This window comes from Stegostoma tigrinum, chromosome 6 (assembly GCF_030684315.1).
Source record: "Stegostoma tigrinum isolate sSteTig4 chromosome 6, sSteTig4.hap1, whole genome shotgun sequence".
NCBI classification, from domain to species: Eukaryota; Metazoa; Chordata; class Chondrichthyes; order Orectolobiformes; family Stegostomatidae; genus Stegostoma; species Stegostoma tigrinum.
In genome coordinates, this window is record NC_081359.1 from 78722693 (window position 1) to 78744591 (window position 21899).

Consider the following 21899-nt stretch of genomic DNA (forward strand, 5'->3'; position numbering starts at 1 on the left):
AGGTGAGGCCCATTCCTAGGGAGATCCAGCAGCAAGAAGGTAAATTTTGTTTCATCTTGTGGGATAGGCCTTGTAGAGAGAAGCGGATGGGGGATATTCAGAGGCTTCTCCATTGACCACGATCTGAGTCTTTAGTTGCACGCAGAATTGGGTAACTGGAAGGCCATCCCAATCCAAAGACAGGTCTCCGTAGTATTCCCAGTTGGGAAATTAACCACCTTTCCCAACTATTGGGAAGGTAGGTGATCAAGGAGGTGGTGTGCTGTGACCACTATGTGGTAGTTAATTGACCATTTAAAGGTCTTGCCAATCTTAATCGTTGGCAAGAAATTCACCCATAAACCTTTGCAAAGTGGTCAGGCTAAGTGAATGGGCAAGAACACAGCAGATATAATTGGAACAAGTATGGTGTAATCCACTGTGAGACAGAAAGACAAGGCATTTTTTAAATGGTGAGAATTTAGGGAGTGTTGATGACCAATGGGACCTATGTTTCCTTGTTCATGACTCACTCAAAGTTAACATTTAGGTGCTACAATCAATAACCAAAACAAATGGTATAGTCCTTCATCGCAAGAGGAGTAAAGATGTCTTTCTACAACTGTATAGAGCCTCAGACTCCACTGGCAGAATTGTGTACAGTTGTGATCTCCTTTTCTTCAGAAGCATACACTTCCCATAGACCAAGAGCAATGAAGGTTCACTAGGCAAATCACTGGGAAAGCAGATGGATCCTATGAGTACAGATTGGGGAAACTGCCTTTATTTTCTGGAGGTTTGAAGAATGAGTGATGATCTTAATGAAAATTACAAAATTCTTACATGGTGTGAAAAGGTGGATGTAGTTAAGATGTTTATTCTGTCCAGTGAGTCTAGAACTAGGCGACATTATCTCAGAATTAGCGTTATACACTTTACAACTGAGAAGAGGAGGAATTTCTTCACTCCGAAACTGTTGAATGTTTGGAATTCTACCCATCCCAGAGGATTGTAGAAGCTCAATCATTCAATTCAAAAATCAATAGATTTCTCTCGATTAATGACACTAATGGATATGGAGATCATGCAGGGAAATGTCACTGTGAAGATAAATAGCCATGATCTAGAATGGTAAGGCAGGCTCAATGGGCTGAATGCTTTACTCCTATTTCTCCCGAGTTTTCCAAAACAATATTAAACTGGCTGCATGTTATTCACTTCATTCCATTTTTATTCCCGTTAAATCAATTGAAATCAGGCAGCTGAGTGAATATTTTACACCAGCAAAGCTAAAAATATCCCTTTGTGCCTTAACATGAAACATCTTCTACAAGGGCAGACTGTGAAACATGCAAGTCGACATATCGCCTCCAAATCTATTCTCACACAGTGCTTTACGTAGTTACAAACACTCTTGCTTTTATGAGAGCCAAGTCAAATATCAAAGGTTACTAGGTGTGGTCAATGTTAAAGATATGCTGAAAAAGAAAAAAAAGTGAGAAATACAAAGAAAACATTACAGTAAATTGTTCTCTGCAAGTTATATAGGTACATATCACCAAAAAAAAGTTGCTTTCCAAAAGTAGATGCAAACAGTTGTTTTAAAACTTACTTCCTTTTCATATTTTATGTATCAGTATAGACAAACTGATTAATGTTTGAAACATACCCTATGCATCTTTGACAAATCTCTAAACTGTCAGTCAAATAGATTTAAATTGTTTGTCTGTGATCTGAGTAAGCATTTCAGAGTGCAGGCAGACAAAATATCAGTGGCAGAATTGACAAGATTTTTTAGCTTGGTCATATTGTGTACATAAAATATTATATTTAGATACATATTATTCATTTACAAAGGTGCTTATTTACCTTTTGACATTTAGGGAATATGAAAGCGAAAAACAGGATTGTAACCAGTCCAAAAATTCCAATTGTCGTGTAGAAAATAGTCTTTGAAAACTGCATTTTATCTGGAAAAAAGGATATATGCAGGATAATGGAACCGTAGAATGTTACAGTACTGAAGAAGACCATTCAACACATCATGTCTGTACCATCTCCTGAAAGAGTTACCCAGCTAATCCCATTCCCCAGTCCTATCTCTACAGCCCTCTAAATACATCATTTATGTATTCAATTTATTTATGTATTAAAGCAAGACAGTACAGTACAATATTGTGCAACTGCTGCAGCATAATTAGATCAGTATGTTAGCATTAGTATAGTTTCAAGAATTATACAATCTTGACGACATTACCTTGCTCTGGAAGATAGCTTCTTTTGCAGATTGAGCCTACAGCATTCTCTGCACAGCACTCAACTGAAAACCCACCCGTCGTGACCGTTGCGTCCATTACACTCAGTATACTTTTGGACCCAAACATTTTTCCATCCGACACCTTGGTCTGAATGCCCTCAGTTATATTTTCACTTTCAATGCAGCTTGAATGCAACAACAAGAAAAGGACACATTAAAAATCTGTATGGCTAAACCTACATGTATCAGCTTAATTTTACATGTCAGAAGTCATTCAGTCAAGTGCTTACTCTTGGAAACACTCATTTTTTATTTCATTTGCTGCACCATTTAGTTTAAAGTTTGAGAAGGTAGATAAAATCAGCTGATGGTAGAAAAACTGCACCGCTGAAGTACTTGGGTGCATGTGTAATCATTTGTAATATTTGTAATAATAATTAAAACAGGACTTCCTTAAAGTAAGAGTTGATTGCCCAGGTAGGGTGACAAGTTGAAATTTGGGGGTTTTGAGCTGAGATTCAGCAATACCGCCACTGAGTTCTGCTCTCCCCTTGGCCAACCATTCCAATCCCACAGGTCTCACCAAGGGGCATACAACTTTCAAGATGCAAAATTCAGAGGGAAAAAGTTTGGTAAGCCCTAGGTTAGAAACTGGGCAATTATATTGAAAGGCTTTTCATGATTATAAAAATCTTCAAAAAAATGACAGAAACTTCTTCCAAATTGTGCTTAAAACACAGAATTATGTCACTGTTTTTGATCAGACACTATGCATTTTTTTAGAAAGTTAGTTTCTACATTACACAGAAACTGCACTAAAAATGATAGAAATTGCCAATTATATTCCTATTAAAACCTCAGTTGCAGAATCACAAATCTAAAATCCTCCATGAACCAACACAATTATACAACATAAGTGACGGAATTGTTTCATTTACATCTGTTTTTTAAAGCTTTATTCCTTAACACATTTCAGAAAGGAAACCTGGTGTAATTTTATTAGCACAATTGAAAATGAGTTATTTTATTCCAAAAAGCTGGGGGTGGGGTTGAAAAGAACCATTATCTACTGTCCTGCATTGTGTACAAACTTTCAATTTTATCTATATTTACCCCACCCCAAGTGGTGCTTATAGTGTACTAACAGTGTCTTTCACTCTGAGCCAGTAACCTGGATTCAAATTCCATCTACTCCAGAAGTGTGTAATAACACCTCTGGACATCTCTCGATTTAAAAATTTCTACCCGATAGCATTTGGACTGTTTACACACCATGAGAACGAGCTTAAAGCTGTGCCCATATTAGTGCTTCCAGAATGCATGATTATGACTGTTAAAATCAGATTTCCTGCAATTACTGTGAATAGTGAGGATAGCATAAATAGATCCAAAAATAATTCTGTTCACAATCAACAGGGGGAAAAACAACAATGTAACTGAGCTTTGAAGTGACATCTTGTTTCTTTTACTTACGATTTTTCATTGCACTTTTTCCAACTCACTGTGGCTAATGGATAGCTTGTGGAGTTGCAGAAAATGTTATCTTTTCCTGATGAAAGTTCTAGAGATGGTTTCTCTACAGAAGAAACAGTTTACAAATTTAGTAGATTGTCTTGTTTGAGGCCCTACAAAGAGGTTATCAGATTTAGCTAAGCTGGGAACAAAACTAAGATGGAAACAAAACTTAAATCCATGGATTTGATTGATGTTCTACATATTTTCACCAGTTGATTCTCGATATGATTTCATCATACATGTATTGTATTGTTACAACAATGGATTGGAACCTCCAAATACTATGGTGTTTTAGTTTGTAATTCCAAAGTGTATACTTGTTTAAATGAGGACTGCTACAGAGGCAATAACTGCAGGTGTAAAATAATCTTTGTGGGAGCAATGGGATGTAATACCTAAAGGTGTCAAAGAAACTTGAAACCAATTAGCTTGTGATCTCTTATGATGACAAAGATATTGGGGGGTGACAACTCCCTGCTCAGCAGCAAACCACCACCCGTGGGTTATGTTCCAAACTGCAGAGACAGTTTGTGTTTTCCACTTTGAATAATGCACAAAGAACATTTTGAAAAGCCAGTTTGAACTCAACTGGAGTTGGTTGTGGGACTGAATGCTCTTGTGTATACCAGGCTGGATTTGAGCAATAGTGAAGGTGATAGTTAAAGAACTATCCCCTAGCTGACGCTGTATTCTCACCTTTTACCTAGCAGCCTCCATATTCAATAGACCACCCCCTGCTCCTTTTGCCAGCTCCATCGTAACACAACCACCAAACATATCTTCCCCCACCTTCCTCTTTCAGCATTCCATAGGGACCATTCCTGCTGCAATATTTTAGTTCTCATCTCAGTCACTTCAAACGTCTTTTACTTCCCTTTCCATGTAAGCCAGGAGATACAATACTAGCCTTTTTAACCTCCTCCCTACTGACTGTCCATGGCTCAAAATACCTTTTCCAAGTGAAAACAATGATTTCCTGGTACGTCTTTTAATTTAGCATACTGTGCTTCTTGCTCTTGGTGTGGTCTTCTCTACACAGTGGAGACTAATTGCAGTCTGGATAACTACTTCGCAAAGCACCCTATTCTTCCTGCAATTATTCATGCCATTTCAATTTTCACCTTACTCCCATGCTGACCCTTCTGTCACAGCACTCCAGTGGGGTTCAATGCAAGCTCAAGACAGAATTTTATAGAATCACAGAATTAATCTTTCAACTTATTGTGCTGCAGACTTCTGGATTGAACCTCAAGTTCAATAACTTTAGATCATAAGCTCTGCCTCCATCTTGTTCTATGCGCTTTTGATTCTTACAATTTTTCCTTTCCAAGGTTTTTTGGATTGATTCTTATCTTGCTTGAATCTTATCTTTCTTCACATTGCCTTCACATGGCAATATATTCATTCATGCCATGTTTGGACACAATCATTGGTTCTTCTCACATTCCTAATTCTCTTTGCTTCTGAAGAAAGCTCAAATTCTCTTTTTCTCCATACTTGCTGCCTGAAGCTGTTGAGACATTTTAGCCTTTTCCTGTTCTTATTTCAGATTCTCAGCATCTACACTATTTTGCTTTTGTGGTGGAATTTCTAAGCCCTTCTGCCTAAAGCCTTAACATTATAATTCCTGTACCTTAAACACTTGAACTGACAGAATTAAAAAGGTTATTTTTTCAAAAGCAAGTAAATATTTTCTTCAGTTCAGGATAAATACTTCTCACGTAGAAAAAGAAACTATTGAAAATAGTCAATATTTCTGGCAATATCTGTGGCAACAGAAATATAGCTAATATTTCTGGCATTAACTCCTCTTCCCACACCATAAATGTTGAGTGTTTTCAGCATTTTCTGGTTTTAAAGTAATATTTCCAGCATCTGCAATATTTTGACTCAATGTTTCACAAAGTCTAGTCTGGCAGTTAATGGCACTGTGGTGCACTAAACCATATAGATAATCCTCAAAATGCTTTGAGACAGTATCAGTCAGATGAACAACAGCAAAACAAATATGTTTTCACTCCTAATTGATACCCAGGGACTCTAACTGGACTGTACATGTCTCTTAAAATTGAATAAGGACAGCTCATCTGCGATGTCCACCACGCCAGAATATATGTTCACACACACTTCCAAAATGACCATTTGACCAGGGTACTGTTTTCAATGCTAATATGTCAAGTGTAGGCGATTCTTCATCAGAGCTGACGTGAAGCTTCACATCAACTCTGATGAAGAGTCATCCAGATTTGAAATACTAGCTTGCTTACTCTCCATGCATGCGACCTGACCCACTGAGATCGTCAGTGTTTTTGTTTTCAGTACAGATGCCAACATCTGCTGTAATTTGCTTCTACTGTTTTCAATGTAGGGTCATTAGAATTAACTGGACAGAGCAAAGAACCATCAGCGTGTCCTGGACAAATTCAAAGTCCCAGTATCTTATGGATTTTGAGCTGGTGAAGTAGCCGAAACTAAGAAAATACAACCACTGGAAAAGATGGGTTGAAAGTCTTAGGCTGGTAAAAATAGAAGGTGAAATGTCAGGAAAGAAAAGGCCAAGTTAGAAAAGGACTAGATGTGTGAACAACCTCAGCAATTGGATGGTAGGAAGAATGATAGGGGCATGCAGAAAAGCAGTGAACAGAGACAGATGTCTGGGATAGTAGGAACTGCAGACGCTAGAGAATCTGAGATAACAAGGTGTAGAGCTGGGTAAACACAGCAGGCCAAGCAGCATGAGAGGAGCAGGAAGGCTGACGTTTCGGGTCTAGGCCCGAAACATCAGCCTTCCTGCTCCTCTGATGCTGCTTGGCCTGCTGTGTTTATCCAGCTCTACACCTTGTTATCTCAGAGAGAGAGACATCAGTTCTTTGTAGATTGTAGCTCACTATAGATGGATTTACGAGAAAACAATAGTTCAGCAAAGGTCAACACATTTAAAAGGAGAGAATAAAGTCATTAAAAAATTCAATGCCTCCACACTGTCAATTACCAAAGGCCTGGCATTTTCTTAGGTATAAACATTGAATAAAAATTCTGCACTAAGAAAAATGTAAGAGTTTTGTTGGGTGAAATTTCATGTTCTGTATTCAAGGGTTCATTTTCTTGAAGCTGACGTAATATGGAATTAGAATGCCAAAGGTCGAAAGGAAAATTAACACTTTTTTAAATTTTCCTTTAGACCTTTTGCATTCTAATTCCATATTACATCACCTTCAAGAAGATACAAAAATTACCTATAACATTTTTCTTCTTAAATTAGAAAATAAATTTAAATTAAATGCATACCTTGAACATTAATATGAAAATTAATGTGCTAACTCAGTAATTATTACTTACTTTTTATATATAAAGTGAAAAATGTCTGAAATTCTGCTTCCTCATTTTCTGCAAAAAATTCATAGATTCCTGGTTTATGACCATGATCACAAAATGATGCAGAATAACTAGGAAGCAGTAAAAAGAATGAGAATTAGAATATTACACAATAAACAAAAAGCATATATACAATGAAAACTCTACATGAAAACAAATGTTAAATTTATTAATGCACTGAATGTTATTTGTAAATGGAAATTGGTATGTGAGCTTCATTAATCTCATAAGAAACATTTTAGGACTGTGCTTTCTTCTGCATCATTCATACCGATCCTAAAATCATCCTTAAATTTCATTCTTTACTTTCTTCTCTCCTATTGTCCTAAGACAACACATGTTGTATACCATGACAAGATAAATAACTGATATAGCTATTAGGTTTCTGTTATTGCTCGAGGTAACTAAAGGCAATGGGTTGGGGTGACTCACTTACTCTAATGAAGCAATATGATCTCCACACTATGCCATTCTCTGATGTAATTTAATATTCTGAAAAGCTAACATCAGCTTGCATTCTGGAATACATTAGTTCAGTATATCTCCTGTTCTGCATCATGACAATGCCTCTGTTGCTAGTTTATTAAAAAGTGCACTTTTAAATGCATCACTTCTTTTTGTTGTTTTTATGTATTTCTCTTTACATTAATAGATACTAGAGATTAATAATAGCAGTAACTAACTTCTGAGAGTTTCGGGAAATTATTAACAGCTAGTAAATTGCTGTCAGTAATTCATCTTCCTGCAGTATTTTTAATCAATGGATCTCATCAACATGCCACTGGTCTATTTGCCCCTGCAGGCAGCTGCTGGTGTCCAGAAAAATCAATCGACCAACAGCATTCAGGTGAGTAGTTCAGAGAAAGTTCACTCAGCTCATTCCTGGGATAAGGGGCTTATCTGATGAACAAAGAGTGAACATTCTGGGCATGTACCCATTGGTGTTCAAAAATATGAGAGATGATATTGAGACATATAAGAGGGAACTAGATAGGGTGGACATCAGGAGGATTTTTTTTCTTGTGAAGGTGACTAAAAGTAGGAGGCACAATTTATGAAGAGGTATCCATTTTAAGACTGAGATGAAGAATTTCTTTTTTCTCAGAGGGTTGTTGGTCTGTGGAATTTTCTCTGAACTACAGTGGTAGCTAAGTCACCAAGATTTGTTCATGGCAGAGTTAGAATTGATCTTTGATCCACAAAGGATCACTGAAGGGCTGAATGGACTTTTCCTGCTTCTAAGTCTTGAGTTCCAAGTGCAGCACATGACCTTCCAGATTAGGAACATAAGGGGGAATCTAAGACACTGTAGTTATAAATTATATTGTGGGGCTTGAAAAAGTTTCTTTGGCCCTAAAACAGAAAGCTAATCAACTTACCTGCTCCTTTTCATTCTGGCCTTTATATGGCAAGAAACCGATATTGCCTTTCTCACTCAGTTAAGAGTTAAAATCTGAGTCAGGGCCCAGTCCAATTTTTGGATCCAGATTAGGGTATATGAATTCAGACTCTGCTAACATTGGATAAGCAGCTTTGGTGTCTGTCAGAGTGAATCGTTTAACATTGAAATCAAAAGGAATCAGGAAGGGGTAACAAGGTGGGTATTTAATTCCTGACCTGCCCACTTTCTACTAGGTATTTGCAGTTAAAGTCCTTTGATATTTTATGGATATTAAGTGGTAAGTAAATTGTTTAGTAAAGATAATTGTTGAGATTATTTAGGTGGACATTTCAGCTCTATAATTGTAGTTTAACCTGCATTATCTGCACGGAGATAAATATTAGCTATCTCTAGTGAATTTGTGTAAATGTGAACTGCATACATATTTACACTTACATGATCTTCCTTTGGGAGTATATACAGTATATAACACAGTATAATTATGCCAAAATTGATGGCAGAGTTATTTCTTTATGTATCTTAAAAATAAAATGAATGTTTTGCTCTTCAAGAGAAATCAAGTTTTATCACAGGAACCTTGGAATGATGGTAGGCCATTCAATTCCTTAAGCCTGTTCTTGTTTTCTAGTGCTGTATCTTAACTCCTCATAAATATCTTGATTTCATTATTTTTAATATCCCTGCCTAACATGTCACCCTGAGAAATAAAACATTTTCTCTTTTAAGTACCTAGAACTTCAAAATGCCAACAAGAATATCTTTCCTGAAAGACATATGTATTAGCTTTTTTGTAAAAGATGTACTGCCTTTGTGGAGTAAAGTTTACAGCACTTTGTACTCATTTGGTTATGGTACAACAAAATAAATAAATGTAACAAATAATGTAAATATATAGAATTCAGCGAAATACCATTTAAAATACCTAAATCTTCCTATGGCCATAAACAATAAAATGTTTTGCATTAAGTCAATTTGTGAAATGTTTTTGAGAAAAATTCTGACATGAATGCTAGATTTTTTTAATTAGATACTAACATTAACTGGGAATTTCTGTTAAATTTTATCAATCCCATAAATGGTTGCTGACAAATTCGAGATATAGATGACTACATATAGTTCAAATTCAGATTCAAATATTCAGTTGATAATTCTTGATACGACTGTTATACTGAATGACTCATTCAGCGAATAAATCTAAAACAAGAGCAACAGAAAATGTAAAGAAAACAAATTTCTGATATCAAAAGAACTGTGGATGCTGTAAATCAGTAACAAAAACAGAAATTGCTGGGAAAAGCTCAACACATCTGGTAGCATCTGTGAAGAAAAGTCAGAGTTAATGTTTTGGGTTCGGTGACCCTTCCTCAGAACTGATGGTTGCTAGGAAAATGCTAGCTAAGATGCAAACTGACATTTTCCTAGCTACCATCAGTTCTGAGGAAGGGTCACAAAACCCAAAACATTAATTCTGACTTTTCTTCACAGATGCTGTCAGACCTGCTAAGCTTTTCCAGCAACTTCTGGTTTTTGTTCCAAATATCTGATATCTGTTGAATATGTTTTCAAAAGTATGAAATATTGATGTTCAGAGACACTTCTCATTCTTACTTCTTATGTTCTTCTGTTTGGAATGTGCTATTGGTTCAAGGTGACCTCAGGAAATGGACATATGATATTTAAAGTAATAAACTTCAAAACAGTAACATGCTTTCTTGGACTAAATTATATTTTATTTTAATTGTGTGTGTGTGTGTGTGTGTGTGTGTGTGTGTGTGTGTGTGTGTGTGTGTGTGTGTGTGTGTGTGTGTGTGTAGGTGGGAGCCAGCTGCACTCTATTCTAACTTTCTTGATTTCAAATGTGTCTTTTACACAGTATGAAGAGGATTGAGCCTTTGGCTGAATGGTACTCATGTTTCTGAGTCCAAAGGAAATGTGTCCAAGTCTTGTTCAAAGCAACCTCTGTGACTGAGGTATTTTTCTTACTGTTTCATGAGTTCTGAAGCATAGAAGGAAGTTTTTTGGCTGATCATGTGTATACAGGTCATTAAGCATTTATCTACTCTCACCTTATTTTCCAGCACTTGGCCCAAAGCCTTGCATGCTGTAGCATTTTAACTGTTCATCTAAATATTTCTTAAAGATTTTGGATGGTTTCATCTTATCCACCCTTTCAGGCTGTTAGTTCTAAATACTGGGTTGATGTCAAGCAAGTACTGGTCATTGAAAACTGTCAATGCTATTATAAGTAATAGTTGGGGCTCTAATAGCCTCAGTTACAAGCCACCTCAAAGAACTTACTTTGAAAATTAAAATTGTGGAGTCCATAACATGAAGCTATATTGACTTGGTTTAGTTATAATCGACATATGTTCCTTCATTAATCAGTGAAAATTTAATAAATAATACAACGAGAATTCAGGGCGAGTGAGTTCCTCTAAGAGTGCAGGACAAGGGCAGCAAGTCCAGGGAACTAGATGTCAAGGGATATTGTGGGTTTGATAAAGAAAAAGAACAAAGCATATATCAGGTATGGTGTATTAAAACATGGGCGGCCCTTCCACAGCATACAGAATATAGAGGGTTGCTCAAAAAATAAATTAGGGAACAAAGAGGGCCCATATGAAATAGCTTCAGAGATAGGACAAAGGAAAATTCTAAGGTTTTTTATAAGAACGTTAAGAGTAAGAGATTACCAGAAGTGTGGACCCTATTACACACTGAAAGGGCAACGTGGGCATGGACCCTGAGGACATGGATGAGATCTTAAATGAATACTTCTCATTTGTATTCACAGAGGAGACAGACATGGTAGTTGGAGATTTCAGTTGGGATGGTGAGGTTCTAGAACATGTTGAGATTAAGAAGGAGCAGATAACAGAAGTTTTAAAAGTGCATGGATAAAAGTGGATAAAAGTGCATAAATCCCCAGGGGATGATGAGATATACAGCATTTCAGGGTGCTATGGGAGGTAAGGGAGGAGATTGTTGGGACCCTGGCAGATATACCTAAAACTTCACTAGCCACAGGTGAAGTGCTAAATAATTGGAGGAAAGCTAATGTGGTTCCTTTGTTCAAGAAAGGCAGCAGGGATTGGGTAGGTAATTATAGAACAATTAATCTCACATCAGTGGTAGGGCAATTATTGGGAAAAAACTAGAGGTATGGGGTTAATTAACACTTGGAAAAGCAGGGATTTATCATGGATAATCAGCATGGAGTTGGTAAAGGAAGACTCTGTCTGGCAAATTTGAGGTTTTTGAAAAGTTAACTAAATAAATTGATGAGAGTAATGCAATTGATGTGGTTTACATGGACTTCAATAAGACCTTTGTAAAGGTCCCACATGGGAGGCTGGTCGGAAAGGTAAGAGTCCATGGGATCCAAGGCAAGTTAGCAAACTAGGTCCAAAATTGGCTTACAAACAGGAGGGAAAAGGTGATGGTGGCCGGGGGATGTTTTTGTGATTCAAAGCCTGCGAGCAGCAGTGTGCCACAAGAATCGATGTTGGGATCGTTGCTGTTTGTTATGTGCATTAATGACTTGAATACGAATGAAGGAGGTATAATTAGCAAGTTTGCCAGTGACAGAATTGGTAATGTTGAAGGTGAAGAGGATGGTCTCAAGCCACAGTCAGATATTGACGAGCTGATAAATTGGGAACAGCAATGACAGACAAAAATCTAATCCTGATAAGTGTGAGGTAATGCATTTTGGGAGGTCCATTACATACTGAATCGTAGGTGCTATGATTGTTATTGAGTATTGAGGAACAAGAGGACATTGGTGTACGAGTCCATAAATCCCTAAAGGCATCAGCACAGATAGACAGATTAGTGAAGAAGGTGTGTGGGACTTTTTCCTTCATCAGTCAAGGTGTAGAATACAGGAGCAAGGAAGTCCTGTTACAACTTTATAAAACATCGGTTAGGCCACAGATGTAATTCCGTATGCAGTTCCAGTTGCCACACTATCAGAAGGTCATGGTTTTACTGGAGACAGTGCAGAGGAGATTCACCAGGATGTTGCTTGGGATGAAAAGCCTCAGTTATGAGGAGAGATTGCATAGGTTGGGTTTGTTTACCTTGGAACAGAAAAGGATGAGGGTGGATCTGATAGAAGTATACAAAATTAAGACAGACATTGACATAGTAGACCATGAGAATCTTTTCCCCATGGCAAACATGTCTAACACCAGAGGGCATGAGTTTAAGGTGAGGAGTAGGTAGCTAAGAGGTGATCTGAGAAAAATGTTTTTCACCCAGAAGGTGGTAGAAATATGGAAAGTGTTGCCTGTGAGGGTGGTGGAGGCAGGCACACTCACAGCATTTAAAAAGCATTTGGATGAACACACAAAATTGCCAAGGCATAGTAGGCAATGGACCAAGTGCAGGTAAATGGGATCAATGTAGTTTGGTTTTTGGTCAGCACAGACATGGTAGGCCGAAGGGCCCGTTTCTGTGTTGAATGACTCTATGACTCTATGACTGTATAATCTGTCTGTGTGTATCCATTGTAGATTTTAGTATTTAACCACCATGTCACTCTGCTTAGTTACACTTAGAATAAAAATGAACCATAGGATTACGAATTCAGTGAAGGCAATACCTTCATGTCTTAGAATTACATCTTCAAAGTGAGGTGATCTGTTCGGCTTATTTCTATTTAATATCCATTCCCAGATTGAATGAGGCATAGATGGTATCCTCCCAGTTTGTTAGACCTCTTTAAGAATACTTTACCACAACTAGACCCTTGTACTAGTGTTGTTTCAATTTCTTTTAGAAGTAAAGCGTAGTGTTAGAGTAACTTTGACACAATTTGTTCAAGTTTCGTAATTGTACAGCCCTTTAGACTTTCACCACTTGGCTATGCTGTGAAGTATATTTCACTACTTCATCCTTTTTTTACATGCCTTGTACAACAATTTGTTTAGACTGATGCTTTGTGGTCTTCTCTATTCGTTCTATATAGTTGAGGATATGAGCAACTTGTTACATTACATTTTCAATTATTGTCAAAAGTACTGTACTAAAAAACTCTTTCAGGCATTCAAACAACACAGGGACAAAAATAAAACTTGAGCTCAGTAAATTATTTAATGGGAACTCCACGAAGTACAGAAGAAATGTGACCCAAGTTCAAAAATATCAATTATCAATCCTGAGTGCTTATGCACATTTTTTTTTCTAAAAGAAGTGTAGGTTACATTTCAATCTATCAATTATCTTATAAGGATACAATGAACAGACTGTAGTGCAGGGGGATGGTGGTATAGCAGTAATTTCATTGGATTAGTGGTCTAGAACCCCAGGTCAATGTTCTCAGGAACATGAGTCTGAATCCTACCATGAAAGATATAGTAATTTTAATTCAACAGACAGCTTGCCAAATTGCCAATTGTTATGGAAAAAACACTAATGTAGTTTAGGGAAGGAATTCTGCCATTCTTAGTTGGTCTGGCCTACATGTGGCTTCAGGCTCTCAGAAATGTAGTTAACTCGGGAGAGTTAGGAATGGGCAATGAATACTGACCTAGCCAGCAGAGTGAACAAATTTTAAGAAAGGGCCTGTGAATAATTAACAATTTAGGGAACCAGTCAGGAGATAATGGCAGAGATAATGGGAACTGCAGATGCTGGAGAATCCAAGACAACAAAATGTGAGGCTGGATGAACACAGCAGGCCAAGCAGCATCTCAGGAGCACAAGCAGGTGACATTGGCAATGCCCAACTCCTTTAAAAGCCAATTAGAAATTGATTGTCTGTCCCTTAAGCCAATTAGCAATTAGCTTTACCACACAAATTGTTATTGCGTTTTGAGTTTAAAATTGTGACCTAGAACTTACAATGTTGTTACAAACGCCATTTAAATTATCTCCTTCATATCAGTAATATACCTTAGCAAAATCTCCAGAAATTAAAAACACTTTACCTGTTTCCAGATACTTTTTTAAGTAAACAGGGGAATGCATTTTGTGAGAAATACCACTGGCATCTTACAGGTGGATATGCCTTCAGTTTAGCTTCAAAGCAAAAGTCCTCTGTTTCACCAATAGTATGAACATTGTTTGTTATTGACGAATTTATAAATCCTTTCTCTGTAAAAATAAACAGTACCAATCTACTGTAATGTTTTCTCACAACAGACATTACGTTAGAATGCCTCTATTTATTAACATATAAAAACCTGCATTAAATTTAATTCATGCTTTCCTTTTTAAGATTAATAACAAATATTACATAAGCAAATATTGGAAAAACGTAGAGAGCTGGATGAACACAGCAGGCCAAGCAGCGTCAGAAGAGCAGGAAGGCTGATGTTTCAGGTCTTTCCTGCTCCTCTGATGCTGCTTAGCCTGCCGTGTTCATCCAGCTCTACAACTTGTTATCTCAGATTCACCAGCATCTACAGTTCCTACTATCTTAGAAAAATATAATTTGGTACTTAAAGGCAGATTTGACGAGTCAAGATTCTTGATTTCTATCCAGTAGTTACTGCTTTGCAGTGCAAGTAGCCAGTCATTTCCATTGTTTTATCCCAACTGATGTTTTAAAATGGCCTCACGGCAGCAAACTGGAGGCAAAGCTGACTCAGAGGCCAAAGATTCAGCTACAGATGCTATTCAAAGGCACCATCTTCACAATGGCAGGCTGACAGCTCTGGCCATGTTTTGTCCAGCTTGAAAATTCTCATTCTCCTATCTCTATCTGCAACTCTTACCTCTGGAAAAGAGATATCTTTCAGTGCTAGAGTGCCCTCCTTCTTGAATATCACCTCTGAGTCCTGGCAACAGCATGTGCATGTTCCCAAACTACATTTCCTCCTAGCTGCAGATTTTAGGTCCTGGAATGAAAACTCAGCCAACCATCTCAGCTATACAAAATGTATAGCCATCAAATATGGACAAAAGGATGCCCAATAGAAATGTAGTTGAGTATTTAAGTGCCTTCAGGCCAAGAAACAAAATAATGCGAAGGAAATATCAATTTAAGTTAGTGCTTCTATGTAAGTCAAAAAAGGATGAGGGCATATGAATTGTAAGAGCTTAACCAGGGAAATGGGGCTCTGAATTTGATTATAAGCTTTTGTAACATACACCTGAAACATTGAACTGAATTTCCATTAACAGTTGTGTAGTATACATTGGAATTTAATAGTATGTATTAATTGAATTCAGTGTTTAAATGCATGCAAAGGAATTTCAAATTAGATTTGAAGCCTTTATTTCAAAATTTGAACAATACCAAATGTACAGTGCTAATAAAAGGCAAAAATTGAAAATGCAGTCACCACAAAACTAGATGCACTGTTCTAATAGGAAGATTAAAAAGTTATATATTTCATTTTATATTAGAATCAAACATATTGGAAAATTTAATTCTATAACCCATTGACTAAAATCTCTAACTGTAAAGCATCAACTTACCAATGACTGTTAATTTGACTGTTTTGTTTGAATGTTTTGTAGAAGTACATGTATATAATCCGCTATTTTCCAAATGTACTGAAGTAATAAACAGGAATATGATTCTTGTGTGCCTGCTTAATAGAAATGATTCTTCAACTTCCAGGACCTGTTTCATTAATGGAACAACAAGAACCATGCTGAAGTTTTCCAAGAAATATTTTATGTCCTTTGATAATAAACAAGCTCAAATCAGAGTCATACCTTTGTGGTATTTCCTGCTTTTGTGTCCTTAGCCCAACCTATTCTGAATTTGTACGTTTCATATGAAGCAATACATCGCAGCAGAAATGGATCACCAACTTTCAGAAAAATATTCAAACCTGAGCTTTCTCTTTCTGATCTATCAAGATCTACAAGAAAGAGGGGAAAATATTATAAAATGACGTTTAATTGCAATAGACTAAGCAATATCCAAGACCATTTGCATGAGTTAATTTCAGCTTCTGCCAATGCAATGAATTATTCTTAATTTTCAAATAGAAATATTCGGATTAAAACAATAAACTTTCAAGTATCTTTCGTGCTGGATCTGTGGGTGTTAAAAATATCGGTCTTTGTGTCGTTACTACATGTTTAACTGGTAATTACAGTTTTATCAGTATGAAATTGTACTATTGCCCCTGATCAGAGTAGTTGTGCTGCTAAGGAAGAAGATGTTTGAATTCACAAAGGACAACTGGGGTGATCTCAAGAAGGGAAGCAACAGTGTCTTTAGAGAGGGAAGTGGAGTCTGCCTCAGCAAACAGAAGTGCTAGCAGGATTGGCAGAACAGAAGAAGTTATTTAATAGAAGGAAGTGATTGTGGTCTCTAAGAAGGAAGTGGTGGGAAAGGAGTAGGTGGTATGAGGAAAGGATATACACAAGTTGAACAAGAACTCTGGTCTATTTAAAACAGGTGATTTTTTTTCACTTTAAAGTAATTACCAGCTGAATAGTACACTCTTTATTTGAAGCAAAATTATTATGAAGGTCATGTAAATCTGATAGGTCATTAGAAAATAGTCATTGATTTTAAGAATAAACATCTCTTTATTTGTTACAAATGTTATGTTATATCATGAACAATCAGTCCCACATTCACATACTTTTAATTCAGTAGTGATTTGATTTGTTTTTAAATGAACAAGGGGTAACATGAAGGCTTTTCAGAAATCCTTGTATTTGAAATTAACTAATCCAAAGTCACTGAGAATTAACGGTTGGAATTTAGAGAGATTGCAGTCAGTCTGTCCTGTTTTTCAGAGCAGTAGACATATACTTTTAAATCCTTCAGAGATAGTAAGAACTGCTGATACTTTCTGAAGAAGGGTCCCAACCTGAAAAGTCAGCTTTCCTGCTACTCTGATGCTGCCCGGCCTGCTGTGTTCCTCCAGCCCCAAAACTGCCTTATCTCTTCTTTTAAATCCTTTCTGTATTGTGCTCTGTGTTCAGTGATTTGCAATTTCCATGATTAGTTACAATCATTGTTATTGTGACTAACGTTTTTCTTCCTAACTGATCTTATTTGTTAATTTTTTAAAAAATGAAATGCACACATATTTTCAATGTAAATGCCTGACAAAATCAAAAAGATGAACATATTGACTTCTCCAATTACTAAAATACATCCTGGCTTTTAAATAATGGATCAAAACAAAATACCAGCATATTTGCATAAACAATATTTGATTTGGGTACATCCAGTACAGTTTGCTGCTGGTTGCACGAGAAAACAAATTTGCATTGGAAAATATAATGTTGCAGAGTTAATCCTGGGCAGGTTGACATACTTTGAGCATACTCCCTGACTCCCAAACCTCAGAAAATTACCATTTGTCCAGTTCCCACTAACAAGTAACTCTTACACATATTTGCCTATTAAGCATGCACATCATTTTTTTTCTACAAAAAAATTGTTTTGAATGGATAGCTTGAAGGAACCTAACGATCTTTTCAATATTACCATGAGATGTATCATCTAATATTCCGACTGCTTCTTTTGTGCCATGTTTTCTAGATGTTTCTGAGTATAAGATTTTACTCTTACTAAACACACAGAAAATGAAAAGAATTTTTAAAAAAATTATTAGTTTTCTTGCCTGCATTTTGAGCACAGTGAACTTGAGCAAGAAGAGTTCCTCTGTGTGCCATTTGGAGTAAAACCATAGGCAGGATTTTTCCTGTGGGCTTGCAAACCCTGTTGTTAGGTTAAAATTGCGTCAGACATCTGCAGTCACCCATCTGTGATTTTCCCTGACGAGGCCAATTAATGGTTTGCATCTTCAACCACAAAAAGAGACATTGTGTCTCTGGAATATCCAACTGAGGCTGTCCAAGATTGATTACTTCAGCCCAAATAGAATTTGTGTCCTTCAAAAGGCTTCAAAGTGGTTTTTAGTTGGCACTAATTCTCCTGAGGTATTTCATAGTGTAAAGGATGGAAATTTTAGGGTATCTCAGGTACTCACCCTGACAAGCCCCTTGATGTGGAAGTCAGGGCAAAAGATTTGCTTATGTTCCCCTCCCCTTACCTCTGTATGAATGTCAAAGGCCAAAGTATGCAGGATGAAATTCCACCATAACTGCATGGATTTCATTCCAACTTCCAAGCTCATTCCTGGCAGAAATCAGGCTGTCAGCTGAGATTTTTGAGGGACAATGTTTATAATACACAAAACTGAAAAGAAAATAAACACCGGGAAGCACGACAGTTCACTACACTACAGTTCCATGACATTATTGAATTCCTGTATGGAACGATTATATTAAATCACTTTTTATTATGTTATTTACATTTGCTGTTGAGTTATATTTACCTTGAGTGTAAAGACTTGAACACTCTGTTCCATGAATATTGCTTGCACAGCAAGATATGTTATCATGAATGCACTTGCTTATGGAAATCTTTTTCTTAATTCTTGTCACTCCAAAGCTTTCAATGGATTTATTATGACTTATGCCTGGCATTTCTGAAGAGCTGTAATCTCAAAACATATTGTTACTGCAGCAAACTAACAAATTACTCCAGCATTTTTAACATATATAGGATTAGCAAAATGGCTATTTGTGGAATTATTTTGTTGCATTTTTAGCTTTGTGAAATTTGTTCACCAATACATTGAAAAGCAAGGTTTTTTTAAAAACTACTTTTCATCTACCCATTAGCAAAAATATGTCTTTTGAATCACATTATCAAGTTTGTCTGACCCAAAGAAGGAGAGGTCCAATCAATCAGGAAGAGTAATAATGAATGCAGTGGAGGTGTGAAATAGATATTGTTCTTTGCAGCTGTAACAGGGATTTCTGAAGATTGATTTGCCTGTACAAGTTCAAAGAAAAATATATCTCTTCACAGTTGAAGAGAAATTTACAGTAAAAGGGGGAGAGTCCAATTGTTGTGATCCATGTAAGAGCTAACAACTGGTGAACTAAAATGATCTTTTGGGAGTTAGGATCCAAATTGAAATGCAGAACTTTCAAAGCCATGTATCAATTAACATAGAGTCAAGTAAATTTTAAAAAATGAATTGAATGACTCCAGGAATGGTGTGGGAATATGTGGTCTGAATTAATGGGGCACTGGCACCAGGACCGGAAAGAAGGAGCTGTTCTGGTGGGATATGCTCCACTTAAACTGTACTGAGGCCGCTTCCGTCAAACCATGTAACTCAGGCTAAGGATAGGGTTTTAAACTAAAGGAAGAGGGAGAGGAGACGAAGGTTCAGGTGAAGGAAGAATTTGTCACTAGCACAGTACATCAATTTGGATAAAGACAAGCAGAGTGGGATGGGAAAGAGCAGAGAGGTAACATTACTAGTAAACAAAGACAACATACATGCTAAGAATAGTAATGTAAAAGAAGATATTTTTCTTGGAATGCATGAAACATTTATAGCAAGAAAAATAAACTGTGACACAAATAAAAATAAAAGGATTTGATTTCATTTCCAACAACAAAGGTTCCAAGGTTACCAAGGTTGGGAAAAAATATTCCATGTAGGATAACACTTCAAAAAGGCTGAATGGAAAAGGGGAAAAATAACCCTGATAATAAACATTGATGTAAGGGTAGTAATAGTTAACACATATGAATCTTGGCACAGACAAGGCATTAGAGTTTAAAAGAAATTAACAAGAATTATTCCAGACAATTTTCAATTAAGTGTGTAGATTAGAGAAGTTAGCACTGCTTTCCTTGGAGAAGAGAACTTTGAGAAGAAACTTCAATATGATATTCAAATTTATGAGAAATTTGGAGAGTGAAGAGAGAGAGAAACTGTTTTCATTGAAGTAAGAATTGAGAATGAGTGTACAGATTGAAGGTAATTGGAAACAGAAGCAATGGAGAAATGAGGAGAATTTTAGTTTAAACAGCAAGTGGTTGAGATCTGAAATGCATTGCCTGACAGTGTGGTTCAGACATTTTCATTGACACATTCAAGAGGGAACAAGGTTATCACCCAGAAAGGAAGAATGAGCAGTTTTATAGGGAATAGGTAAGGAGATAGCGTGGGGTGAGTTGATGATTTGGAGGGTCAACATAGACACGATGAGCAAAATTATGTCTTTTTTTCTACAATAATTATGATTATAAACTTCTAATCATATTTGATGCATAATCTTCCCAGTAAATCATGCACAGTTGTGAACCTGAGGATTGGGAGAAACCTGCAAAAGGGTCACCAAAATATTGATTGAAAGAGGGAAGAAATAGAATGAGAGTGAACCAGCCAGGATTATAACAAAATATTGTATGAGTTTTTTACAAGTATATAAAAAGGAACAGAATAGCTGAAGCACATGCATTGCCACCTAGAATCAGAGACAGGGGAATACTATCGGGAATGAAGAATGCAACATTTCTATTTAAAAAAGGGAAAAACAGGGCAATATGTGCCAGTTAGCCTGACATCAGTTGTGTCAAATACCAATACTGTAGATCATTATCACCCATCGAATCTGCTCTGCCAATCAATAAGATCGTGGTTGAGGAAGCTACACACAGGAAGGAAAGATCACATCTAGAATGAGACACACCCCAAGTGAGTATACAGTTTGGGGATTTTGCAGGCAGTGTGGTATTTTAGTGCAGAAGGGAAGTGTTGGCTGTTGCTTGTGTTTTAGCCTCATCATTTGCATTTTAAAAAACTGAACTGGAGTCCAGAATCAGGGATCCAGCACGAAACAAACAGTGAGATCACAGAAAAACGAAAAGTTCACTGGTTGGTAATAGTTGCTAATCTGACCATCTAAAATGGGTTATTTCCATTAGATAAATAGGAGAAAGATTTATGGTTTACAAAATGAATGGCCAGCAGGAGATGTTGTGAAAAATATGAATTAAGCAAATAAATTAGAGATGCAAGACCAGGCAATATGTTATACCTGCATCATGTCAGAGCTGGTGGACCCCATCGTAGTTCAGTGACCACGTCTGTAGCTAGTGTTGGATGCTTGAGGAGCTCTGGCTCAGAGTTGATGAGCTGGAATCTCTGATTTGAACACTGCGACGCACCAGGGAAGTTGGCGGCTGGCGGCGGGAGGGGGGGGGGTGGTGGGGTAGTTACCTGGATGTGTATTTCAGGAGGCAGTCACATCCCTTAGACTAACTACCTCAAATTTGGTCAGGAGGGTGTGACTACCAGCGAGGCAGGTAGAGGGATCCCAGAGGTAGTGCTAACAGATTCTCAGCCCTTGAGCTCTTCTAACAGATGTGAGATTCTTGCTCCCTGTGTGGACGAAACAGGGGGCTGTAGGGTGGTTGAGCAAACTGACTAAAGTACAGGGAGTCATTCAAGTGGGGAAGAAAAGACAAATGTATTAGCAATTGCGGATGGTGTAGTTAGCAGAATAGACACTATTCTCTGGATGGAGAAGGCTGTGTTGTCTGCCTTGTGCCTGGGTTCAGGATATCTCATGTAG

The 21899-nt window shown here is 37.1% G+C and overlaps 1 protein-coding gene across 5 annotated transcripts in view; it reads right to left on the bottom strand.

The window, feature by feature from the left end:
- The window catches only part of flt3 (fms related receptor tyrosine kinase 3), a 126188-nt gene that overhangs the window by 26718 nt on the left and 77571 nt on the right, over window positions 1-21899 (bottom strand). For all 5 annotated transcript variants that reach the window (XM_048533162.2, XM_059646688.1, XM_048533161.1 and 2 more), the window contains 8 exons: window positions 18794-18954; window positions 16200-16348; window positions 15957-16104; window positions 14462-14627; window positions 7091-7197; window positions 3710-3812; window positions 2237-2421; window positions 1849-1949 (listed from right to left, as the gene is read on the bottom strand). In XM_048533162.2, coding sequence (XP_048389119.1) covers window positions 1849-1949; window positions 2237-2421; window positions 3710-3812; window positions 7091-7197; window positions 14462-14627; window positions 15957-16104; window positions 16200-16348; window positions 18794-18954 — 1120 coding nt within the window. The remainder of the gene's footprint in view (window positions 1-1848; window positions 1950-2236; window positions 2422-3709; window positions 3813-7090; window positions 7198-14461; window positions 14628-15956; window positions 16105-16199; window positions 16349-18793; window positions 18955-21899) is intronic.